Raw genomic sequence first — 12,315 nt, forward strand, 5'->3', positions numbered from 1 at the left:
GTACCTTTTAAGCTACCTAAGTTTATTAATGTTTTTAACATTATTAAACATAAAAAGGTATAAATAATACTTTTTTCATGAATAAAAATTACATGCAAATGTAGGTGACGTTTTTCTAAACATCCTGATATCTTATTTGCATTTTTCTGAGTTCATATCAACTCGTTATGAAGTTTCAAAATAATGGTCAATGTCGTTTGAACATCTATAAAAAGTTGATATGAACTCAGAAAAAATACAAAAAGGTATCTGGATGTTCAGAAAACATCACCTACATTTGCGTGTAATTTTTATTCTTGAAAAAAGTATTTGTATACCCTTTTATTTTCAATAATGTTAATAACATTATTAACCTTTGGTATTTTAAACGATACTTTTGTCCTTAATGCAAATGATATGCACATAAAGGTAATGTTTGTCTGAACATTTTGATATCTTCTTTGCATTTTTCCGAGTTCATATGAATTTTTTATGAATTTTCAAAGTATTGGTCAAATGGTCAAAGGGCACTCGGGTGACCTCGGGGGAAAATCTAAGGGCAAAACTGAGCAGAGTCGAAAAGTAAGGGCAAAACCCATGGGTAGGTTCCAACTAGGGGCAAAAATGCAATTGTCCCATTATTTATTATGGATCACCAGACGGGTCAGGTAATGAAACACAATTGTTTAGAACTTACCAAAGATGGCAGCTGTCATGTGAGTAATATGTTGCTTTAAGCCGGCAAGCTCATCGGTCACCGTCTTAAGATGAGCTTCAGCCTCTTCGTCTCTCTTCACTAATGCAGTTTTCTCATATTCCCAGGTGGCTCTCTCAGCATCAAAGCCTGCTTTGATTTTCTCAATTCCTCTAATGAGGCCTTCAGATCTGACTTGGCCTTAGAGGTTTCGGTTTGCTGCAACTTTAAGCTTCTTCTTAAATCGCCAACTTGCGATTCCTTCATGTTCAATTCTGCCTGCAATGAATAAGTCATTGGTTACAACACAAGGAGCAAGTCTTGGTAATACAATTAATTAAAGTCCCAAGCACATTGCCAACAATATACTTGGCACTTGGGGCTAATGTAGGTCACTTCAATCTTTATTGAAGACCCGACTCACTTTGTTAAGTTAGACCGGCCCTTGGGGGCTATATTTTTGGTTTTCATGATTATAAGTCCCGACTCGCTTTGTTAAGTTAAGCCGGCCATTGGGGGCTATGTATTTGGATCTTAGAGCTAATTATCAGTATGGCTCATCTTATTACTATGAATTAATGGTTGGAAAGTTGTACAAGGTTCATTCAAGATTAATATTTGAAGACCCGACTCACCTTGATAAACATAAGCCGGTCCTGAGAGGCTACAGTTTGGACATTTTCATCAAGTCTATAGCATACTCAACATTTTCCTACACTATAGACTTGGCGGCTATATAAATACATATGGAAAGGGGTTATCACCATACCTCATAATGTTCCTTCATAAGGTTCACTAAGTCGGTTTCCAGGTCATGGCTAGCATGAAGGCGGTTCAGATAAACTCGTGGATGTCACTTGCACTAAGGGCATCATAGCTTTCCAGATCCAGCTTCAACTTGCCCTTGTCTGCGGCTGGCGGCTCTTCTTTGGCGTTGTGTTTGGCCAAGACAGTAGGATTCCCTGGCTCTACATAGCCTGTGCCAGTGATGATGACATCCTTGGTGGTCTTGTCAGAAGGGACTTCTTCAGTAAGCATGGCAGGGCTGGGCGGTTTAGGACTTGGCGGGTCATGTGTGATGGGCGGGTCAACCTCAGTGTTCATTGGATCAAAGGTTGTGGTATCAGCTTGTGGTGGCGGGTCATTAGCAAGGTCTTCAGGGTCTTGAGTTGAAGCCCCTGGGATTTCTGGCACTTGCTTCTCTGGTTCAGCAACTTTGCGGTCCTTTGAAGAACCGCTCGCTTTCAATTTCTTGCCCGCCTTTGCTATGCCTCTGTGACAAACATATAAAAGCATGAGCATATCATTACAACCTATTGATCAACAGATGAAAATACTCACCCTTGAGCGACTTTGAAGACAGGTATCTGGGTTCTGGAAGAGTAGCCGGACGATGGAGGTGTCTTCTGATAATTTGAGTCGGAAGGATTAAGAGGTTGACGTATAAGGCCAGCTAATGGGTAAAGAAAGTCTGGGTTATGTGGCACCTCAGGTCAACATTTGCGAGGAGCAGGCGTATTAGGTAAGCCGGAAACGAGGTCATGAGAGCCGCCACTCCGGGTTGGGCGCCTTCAATCGTGTTGTTGTTTCTTCAAAAGAAAGTTGGGGTCCAAGTGAGCAAGATGATGAGAAAATTTCACCTTCCGGACGACCCGCCGAATTTGTGTTCTTGGTAAGGTTTTTGAGTCGGAGGAAATTATAGTTACCTCTGCTGCATCTGCATGGTTGGTCTCTGCCTCTTCCTGAGAAGAGACAACGTCAATAAGTTGTACAAAGAAAAGACCAAGGGAGTCAAGTTCTACCTCCGACTCATCGTCAAGTTGGAGCAGTTCTTCAGCCGATGGTTTCTTGGGCCGACCTGGACCTCGAGCTTTTGTCTTGGGTTTTTTGGTTGGGGCGGCGGCAGGCAGTCTTTTCTTCCAAAAAGGAGAGTCAGCCTATATGCATGTGAGAAAAGTAATGAAATAAGGAAAAATTAAAGAGATAAATAAACAAGACGAAGCTTGGTCTGATGGCTTACAGGAGGAGCCGAGTTAAGTTTGCAGAAGGGATTCAGTCCCACTTTTTGACAATTTTCCATAGGTTCTCCGAGCAATGACTTGATTATATCAGTAATATCTTTGTCGCTTAAGGATGACTGATTGAGACACAGTGGATCTTTCGTGTCTCCGGTATATTCAGACATCAAACCGCTACGCCGGATTGAAGGTAATATCCTCCAAGCAACCCAACAGCGGGTCAAATCTACTTCAGTTAAACCATTAGCTACCAATGCTCTTATTTTGGAGAAAGTGGGAGCATATTTAACGTGCTCTGTGGCGGTCAATCAGTCTAGAAGCTTGATGTGGATGTTGAGCCGGAGGAGTGGTAGCCCGGCAAAGGATTTTCATCAGCCGGAGAAGTATCTTTGCAGTAGAACCAAGTGAAATTCCAATCCTTGGGGTGGCTAGGCAGCTTGGCTTCAGGAAAAATCATGTCTCTCCGCCTTTGAATGGAAATCCCTCCAAGTTCCAAGCTGGGTCCATCAGTCATCTTAGTTTGACGATTGAGGTAAAAATACTCTCTGAAGAGGTCAATCGTAGGCTCCTCTTCAAGGTACACTTCGCGGAATCTTTGAAAGTTGCATAAGTTGGAGACGGAGTTGGGACCAATATCTTGAGGATGGAGCTGGTAAAAATTCAGAGCATCGCAGAAAAACTTTGACCCGGGAGGGGGAAAATCGCGGAGGAGGTGGTCTGCAAAGATCACAATTTCGCCCTCTTGGGGCTCTGGAGTTGTTTCAGAACCAGGGACCCGCCAGTGTATGACCTCCTTGGATGGTAAAATCCCCATATCTACATATTCCTGCAATGAGAGTTCGGAGACTTGGGAGGCGACCCAGTCGCAAGGAGTAGGAGTCTTGCTCATTGTTGGCAGGTTAAAAAGCAGCAGTCTGAAAATTTAAGGTATGGCGGGTTAAGATTAAAGTGATAAACCGCTTAAGTATTTGCAAAAATAAATCAGTGGCAGTGAGGTGTTTATGGATAAAGGATAAATTATTATGATGAGAGTATGAAGGAATTATAAGCCGCCCTGGTGATGAGGGAGCGATGACTCTCAGATTAAAAATTAAAGTATGGCAAGACATGATATATCTGTTGAGCCGGCCAGAGACTGGCAGAGGACATAATTATTATTTAAGCCGCCCAAGTAATTTTTGCAAGACAATCATTTATGGATATGGGGTTGGTGAAATTTCTACTAAGTGTTGGACAAACAAGTTTTACAGATTACAGTTGCAATTATAGATCTACCGCAGTTCAGAAAAGGGAAAAAATTAAAACCTAAAAGCATGGCCGCGGAAGAACTGGTGAGCTGGGGATTGAATCTCAGGAAGAAGGGATGCATCTGCGGTTTGAGACAAATGCTAAAACTACTACCGCACGGCTTTAGTATTGTTTTTGGATCGAACTAAGTGACAGGTGGATGAGCCAAGGTGAACTTGGGCGAACACGATGAACACCGACGAACTAGGGTAACCTAATGCAGATTGGAAGTGAGAAAAAGATGAATACCTGGAGGTGCTAATGTGCGGTGGGTGCGTGTCGCAGCTCTCTGGCCTAATCAGGCTGATGCAGCGGCCCAGTTGAAGTTGCTGGTCAAGAACGGCGGCGGTGGAGCTCCGGTCGCGGTGACGGCGTAAGGAAGACGAAGGAGAAGAAGAGGGAGTCGGGGGTAAAAATGAAAAAGGGGAACCCCCCATCCCTATTTATAAGGGAAAAAGCGAACAGTAAAATGGCAGGTGCGGAAATCGAGGAGATGTCATGATTATCTCAACACTGGAGGTGCCTCGATTCTCGGACGACCATTTAATGCAAAAAGATTCGTTGTGATGTCATAGGTTTTTCTGAATTTACTTCACATGACGTGATGGCGGGTTGCGGTGGTTTAATCAAGAATTAAACATTGGAAAGATGATTCGCCAACCTGAAGCAGTGAAGATTGACATGAACAAGTTCAAATCAAGCCGGGGGCCTAATGTTGGGGATATAACCCCGAGGTGTGAACCGCCCAGGAGGTGCCGGGTTACACCGTTGGCGACTCAATATGAAGAAGGCCCAGGTAGGTCCAAGAAGGTGAAACATGAAGGCTGGTGGTGGCTTACAAGGTGGGCCTGTTGAAGGCCCAAGACCCGGCGGAAGGATCATGACCCGGAGAGTGTAAGCCGCCATGTTGGCAACTTGCCTTGCAAGGCAGGGTGACTCAGAAACCGAGTTGGTCCTGTTGTATGATCCAACTTGGACTCTTGTAAGCCCAGGGTCCCGACCTATGTATATAAAGGCGAGACCCTGCGGCGGGTTAACTTAAGAAACAATTGATCGATAGCTAGGTCAAGCGATTCCGCTCCCTTGTAATTGATTCCCGAGCAATAGCCAACAAAAGCAAGAGTAGGCTTTTACCTCATTGAGAGGAGCCGAACCTGGGTAAACCTTGTGTCCTTTGTCCCTTTCAACCCCTTCGAGCTAACCCACGTTGCGATGGCTCCACACCTAAGTCCTTTTACAAGGGCATCTGCCATGACAAAACCACGACACCTCCCACCTTCCAGGGACCATTGGCCCACCTCTGGACGCCGCCGCCCTACATCTGGCGACGAGGACGACAATGGCGACGCATGAGACGGCGACGGGCACAGCAGCCGAGCGCGGGCGGCGCTTGTCTTTTTTTTAAGTTTTTCTGTTAATTATGTTCTAAGCACCGTGGAGGCCGTGAAGACTATAATGTTTAATATGTTTTAATCATTATGTTTGCGTATTATTTGATTTTTCGGTATTTATTTGAGTTTTGCGATTTATTTTATATCATGTCCACCCCGAACATGATTTGAGGTCGTTGGGCGCACCGACACGGCAACAGCCCGATCCGGACATGGGCTACCCATTGCTGCCCCAAACGGAAGCAGACCAAAGCGGGGGGCCGTGCGCCGGAGTTGGCATGGAGCAAGCTGAGGTTGCCATGGCATTGGCTAGGTGAGAGCTAAAACGACTTTTTGTCAGGGAAAAGGCAGCCTCCGCTGCAAGCGCTCGTTCCACTCTGCAAGCAACACTATTTTTTAGCCTGGACCGCCAAATCCGATGTGAAGGGCTGGAGCAACCGTCCAGAGTGGAGCGTTGGTCAATGCCCTAATGGCGCTCTGGCCGAACTGGCGGTTACCTGAAGTTCGGCCCTTATCATTTGGCAAAAAGAAAAGAGTATTTTTTGTTAAGAAAAAAAAATGGATGGTAATGAATTTGGATTTCGAAATTCGAACTCACCTTTCTCCCTGTCGTCTTCTCTGCGAGACCAGGGACCCCTCCCTGTGCCAGAGCAGCCTGGACCGAGTCCATGTGCACCAACCAAACCCCCTTCCTCCTTTCCCTTCCCCGTACCGTCTCTCTCCACCACGGCACCACAGACAGATCGCTCGCGGCCGCGAGCTAGGACAAGCTGCGCAAAACCCTCCCCCCCTCTCCACTCTCCACCCCCACAAGCAAAATGCTCCGACGCGTCGCCGGCGCCGTGGCGGCGCCCCTCCGACGCTCCCTCTGCACGGCGGCCTCGCGCTCGCGCCCTCCCTGGGCCCTCACCTATAGGATGGCGCCGCTGGGGCAGGGCGCGCGCCCGTCCTTGGACCTCCACGAGCCCCCCTGCGTCTCCCAGCTCTCCGTCCCCGCCCACCTGGCCGACGGCATGGACTTGGCCGCCGTAAGCATCCAGGCCGCCAGCTGCGACGGCCTCCTCCTCCTCGACTTCGCCGGCACCCTCCGCGGTGGCCGCGACTACGGCGACAGCCTGCCCGCAGTGGCCGCTTTTGCCGCCGCCTACGAACCGGGCGTCAGGCGCTTCGTCTGCAACCCCCTCAGCGGCCAGCTGTTCCGCCTCCCGCTCCCCAGCATGGATGCCGAGAAGACGACCATGCCCTTCGGCCTGCTCACCCAATCCGACGGCTCCCACGGCCCGCCTGACAGGTTCGTGGTCGCCCAACTCTGCCTCCGGGAAAGGGACGGCCAAAGGGTCGTGCGCCGCTTTCTGTCCGAAACAGGGGAGTGGGACGAGCCGCCGCTGTTCGTCCCGGCCGAGGCCCCGGGTTGGCGCGCCATGCCCCTCCACGAGGTGGTGGCGTTCGGCGACCGGCTGTGGTGGCTCGACCCTTACTTTGGCGTCTTCTCTGTCGACCCATTCAGTGACCGGCCGGAGCATGGCTTCGTCGCGCTGCCGCGCCCGCTGCCCAACTTTGACATGGAGGTGCAGCCGGAACTGTACCGGCTCTTGGGTGTCAGCGAGGGGAAGCTGCGCTATGTCGAATTGACCATCAAGGAGCCGTTTATGCTCTACTCGTTCTCGCTCGACGATGAGGGATCCTCCTGGAAGCTAACACATGAGACGAGAATGAACCTGGTGTTGCCTGACAAGTCTACACCACGGTTAGACCAAATGCCGTGGATTTCTGCAATTGATCCATTCAATGCCAACATATTGTACTTCCAGCATGGTGAAATTATTAGTGCTCTCGACTTGGCTGAGGGGGAAAGGATTGGGAGGAGTGCTTTTCCAGACAACATCAAATCTCTGTACCACGGCTTTGTGCCCCTAATACTCCCGGCATGGCTCCCCAGGGCAGGTATATATATGTGCTCCTTTGACATGCATGTTTGATTCATTTGGATATTGAAACTTTGAAGTTTACTGCACTTGAATTGTTAGGGTGCACAGGTTTTAGTCGAACATATTTTTCAATTCATGTGCTTGGAACCTTTGTGCACAGCATGGATATATTTGTTAATTGACCTAAATTGTTTCTGTATTGAAGTTTCTGAAGGGGGTGATTTGGTGGCTGATATCTCAAATGTTGTGTAGACTTAATCATTTCATATAGGCTCATACGTTTCAGAACTAAACTGGCCATGATTAGAAGTGGTCTATCCTGAACTAAAATTCCGCAGGCGGAATTATGTATTACTCTCTTTGTAAACTAATATAAGAGTGTTTAGATCACTATTTTAGTATTCTAAACGCTTTTATATTAGTTTACGGAAGGAGTACTAGAGAATCTGGTGTCTTTTGTTGATTGCACTGGACATGTGATATATCCTGTAGAGTTTAAATGTTTTTCTTCTCTATTTAATGTCTAGCATATATCTGTGCAACTGTCGTGTTAAATGCCGAGCAATACTTTCTGATCCAAATCTTGCTGTGATGAAGAACCATATACATGTGTGTTTAAGTTCTTGTATCTATGGATATAACTGAAGGAACACTTCCGAGCAAGACGACCAATTGCACAAGTAAGACTTTGGCAGACATGCTGGTTCGTGTTGACAAAGACCGGAGAAACTGAAGCACGCCAGCTTAACTTATCTTTGGTAATTCATCTTAATAATTCTTTCTTGTTTGGGTACCCCTTATTATTTTCATTCGATATTTCGTCTTATATTTTCCTTTCTCGTGTTGGTTCCGCGTATCTCGTATACTTGCAATGTGTTACTTCTTACTTGTAGGAGCAAGTAGTTTGATCATGTTTCCGAGGGCATGTTTGGATGGTAACCAAAACTAACTGTATCAATTTTTTTGTCATAGCTAAAATTTGGCCCTTGGTTGGATTATTGCCAATTTTTTGGTATGCATATACACTCTAGCAACGCCAACTCTAGTTCATTTTTCTTGCCAACATTGGCCAAAACATGGGCAACCAAAACCTTAGCCAAATTTTTTGGAGGGGTTGGCTTGGCCTTAGACGAAACACACCCCAAGTCACTATGTCAAATTGGTTGTCTTAATTGTCCGATCCTTATACTACAATACTATTGTTATCCTTAATTGAAACTTTTTCTGTTGAATCATGTTCAGTCACATATGCCTACGAGATAATGATGGTGTCTTAGTTCTGGATTGATACGTGAATTTTGGGATTATATACTCAAATTTGTAATTGAATAAATATTTTTTTCTCAAATGCACTGCATTTTAGGGGGCCTGGGGGTGGAAGCATGCTGTTTTTTCACTGGTATATACTGTCTTCAGTGCTTTTGTACGGGAGTATTGTCTGAGCTACATACTCTAGTACCAACTTGACCCATTTTTTATCGAAAAGAGGGGAAAGTCCCTGGGCCTCTGACTTAACCCAATACCCAGACATAACTAATATGAGGAAAAGGCTAAAAGTTGTCCTGCCTTTTCACCTTGATCAGCCTTTTCTTTTACTAGTCACTAATCCTGATATGTTATTACCAAATCAAGGCTGAACTGAAGTATGTTGCCTGCTAGTATCTCTTACGAAGTAACCTTGCTGTGTTTGAGATTTGCAAAACAGGCATACAGTGTTGTATTCTGGTATGAGTATATCATGTTTTCTTTGGAGAAAAGAATCCAAGAGAATATTCTGGTATTTCTGTTTTACTGTCTACTCTTTTGCCTTGCAGATTCCTTACAATGAACCGACAACTGAGCTGATGGTGGTACTGGAAGACATGGACTCTCATTTTGGGGAAATTCTGGGTCAATCTTGGCATGGTTCGTTTGCTGACGCGCTCCCTGAACCATGTTCTTGGCGCACCAGTTAAATAGAATGGCTGCATCCCATCGGCAATTCAGATGGAACAGTCTAACAAATGCACTGTTACTTGCAAGGCACGATGCTTATCTTCTCTGCAGAATGTTATTTGCACCAAAGTGTTTAGTTTTCGCCGGTTCGCTTTGCTCATCTCTGAGGTCAAAGGATGTGTTTGATCGGATTGTTTTGGTGCGCTCTCTTTAATCTAGAATACAATGGCCTGAAAAATACTCTTTCCACCGGAACATGGGCGATTTTTCCTGGTCTAAATGTTAGTTTGGTGCTATTGACCGGAGTTTAGGCCATCATTCCTAGTACTACAATTTGCTTTCCGAACCTATTATTGACGTGTAATCCATCGAATAACTTTTGTATTCCATCGAATAACTTTTGTATTCTGGTTAATGGTACACGTTCTGGATGGGCATCATGGGGTTCTCGCACTGTTCTATCAGCTGCGCTGGCCGTAGTTGGGAACTGAGGCGTGTGGGTCGTCAAGGATTTTTTTGGGCAGCTAGAATATCGTGGAAGACTTCAGTGATACTAAGTGAACTAATAGAGGGAGTGCTATGCAGGTTGTTAGGCCAACTCCAACGCACCTACCGAAATGGACATGATTTTCTTCTGTTTTTCATTTGTTTGGGTCGGCCAGACGGATACCAGTGTCTGTTCTTGTTCGCGGACCCATATATGCACCCAATGCAGCCGACACATTTCAGCAAATTGAAATTGAAAATATTTCATGTTGCCACCAAAAGTCCAGGCCATACATTAACTTAAACTAATAAAAGGAGATAAATAACTTGGACTAAATAGAACATCGCCGTCGCTGTCGTCCGCGGTGAGGTCGACGAAGGGCGGAGGCTGCCATGGGACAAGTGGCGCCCGTGCGTGCGGTGGTGCAGCGGGTGGCACCTGCTGCGGCTGCGGCTCCAGCTGCGTTTGCACCACGGGTTGCTGCGGCTCCAGTTGCATTTGCACCACGGGTTGTTGTTGCGGTGACCAGGGCTCCACGCCCACCCAAGCGGCCAGGGCCGATACCAACTCCGTCGTCCAAGGCACCATGGTTGTCCACGACTATGATTGCCCCACCAATACCTCAAATGGCATGGCTGGCTCCTCCTCCTACTCCACCACCTCCCACTCCCCCAACTCGGGGATGGGGACATCGCCTGCGGCCGATAAGACTAGCTACGTCGCCAGGCCCTCCCATTCGGAGAGATAGATGAGCTCCGATAACTCCATGGCCTTTTTGAGGTCCTCGTCCTCCTCCTCGATGATCTGGGAGGCCTTGTCGGACACAGCAACTCGGGGCGGTGGACTGGGAGCTGAGAATAGAAAACGGAAGTCTAGATACTCCTATATGAAACTCACATTGCATAATCGCTATTGCCTCTCATACTACTATTATACTAGCAAAAATTTCAAAATACTCAGCCATTCAAATGCTTAGTGGTACCAAATAATATGCAGAATGTGGCCCAGAGCCTACATACCCTCAAACAGGGTCAACTGGGTCACATATGCAAAGTACCCAAAATCAATGTGAGTAACGAAACGCATCCTTAGGTCACTGAATCTGATTTAGGTACTAGTAGAAAACTGGGCTTTGGTCACAGGGCAATATTCACATTAGTCCCGATTCAGTCACGAACCGGGACTAATGTGAGCATTGGTCCCGGTTCGTGTGGCCAGGGGCCTGCCGGGCCTCGTGGGGGCATTGGTCCCGGATCGTCCGGCCCCTTTGGTCCCGGTTGGTGGGACAAACCGGGACCAATGGGCCTCGCTCCTGGCCCACCACCATTGGTCCCGGTTGGTGGCTTGAACCGGGACCAGAGGCTCACCCTTTAGTCCCGGTTCATACCACAAACCGGGACTAAAGGGTTGGTCCTAGTTGCGGTTAGAGTTTAGTCCCACCTCGCCAACCGAAGGGCGCTCACACCGGTTTATAAGCCCGTCCCTCTCTGCCTTGTTGACCTCCTCTCAAAGTGAAAATAGATGCCCTTATACAGGGAATTTGACCTAAATTCAGAGTAATTTCTTTGAATTTCATAGAAATTTATTATGAATTTAGGTTGAATTTTCTCTATAGGCGCATCTATGTTCATTTTTTATAGTAAATAAAATAAATAAACCTTAATAAACTAAATAAAAATAAAGAAACCTTAATAAAATAAAATAAACTATATTAAATAAAATAAATAAACCTTAATAAAATAAATAAAAATAGCAGCAGTAAAATAAATATAAATAAAATAAATAAAGTAAAATACATAAGTAATTAGAAACAAAATGGAATAAAATAAATAAGTTTTTTGTTGTAAGTAGAAACAAAACAAAATAAATAAAGCAAAAGAGAAAACAAAAAACAGGGAAAAAATTATGCCACCTACTGGGCCACCACGGCCTGAATACGACTTGAAACCCATCCATGGACCAGGATTCAGGCCCGCAGAAGGCCCAGTAGACCCCACAGGCAAAGAGAACGGTTAGGCCCGAAAGCCTGCAGTTGAGAGGAGCTCGAGAGGGTGGGCGCAGCAGCGCTTATAAACCACTCTCGAGCTCTCTCAACTAGCGAGGTGGGACTAAACTTTTGACGCGGGGCAGCAACCGGGACCTTTGGTCCCGGTTGGTGCCACCAACCGGGACTAAAGGGGGGCATGCGTACCGGTTCGTGGCACCAACCGGAACCAATGCCCCCCCTTTAGTCCCGGTTGGTGCCACGAACCGGGACCAATGAGTTGCCTATATATACCCCATCGCCACAGCAGAGCACTCCACAGTGCTCTGTTTTTCTGGCCGGCGAGGGGAGGGCATTTGGGTGCTCTAGCTCACCTCCTATGCACATGAGGTGTTCGATGAAATGTCTGAGCCACACTAGTTAATCTTTCTCCTCTCGAAACTCGACCTCCGAGCTCCATTTTCCCCGAGATTTGTCTAGGTTTAGCGGTCCGTCACGTCCCGTCCCCGTCTTCACCACCGTCGATCGCCCGCGCCGATCTCGTCGCCAGCACCACCGTGGTGAGCCTCTTGTTCTTATCTTCTTTCTGAAAGAAAAAAATTCTTACTTTAG

General features: G+C 46.6%; 1 protein-coding gene across 1 annotated transcript; it reads left to right on the forward strand.

Moving 5' to 3' along the window:
• Nucleotides 1-4,004: 4,004 nt before the first annotated feature.
• LOC123159480 (uncharacterized) lies at nucleotides 4,005-9,647 on the forward strand. Its single transcript, XM_044577321.1, has 4 exons — nucleotides 4,005-4,022; nucleotides 6,134-7,313; nucleotides 7,945-8,055; nucleotides 9,112-9,647. Exons 1-3 carry the CDS (start codon nucleotides 4,005-4,007, stop codon nucleotides 8,028-8,030), a joined length of 1,284 nt encoding a protein of 427 aa, XP_044433256.1. The 3' UTR covers nucleotides 8,031-8,055; nucleotides 9,112-9,647.
• Nucleotides 9,648-12,315: the final 2,668 nt, after the last annotated feature.

The sequence above is a fragment of the Triticum aestivum genome, chromosome 1D (assembly GCF_018294505.1).
Source record: "Triticum aestivum cultivar Chinese Spring chromosome 1D, IWGSC CS RefSeq v2.1, whole genome shotgun sequence".
Taxonomy (NCBI): Eukaryota; Viridiplantae; Streptophyta; class Magnoliopsida; order Poales; family Poaceae; genus Triticum; species Triticum aestivum.

Excerpts from the sequence above, each read along its gene's own strand:
- LOC123159480 (XM_044577321.1), top strand. Across the intron at positions 7,314-7,944 it reads GGCATGGCTCCCCAGGGCAG|GAACACTTCCGAGCAAGACG; the intron begins GTATATATATGT and ends ATATAACTGAAG.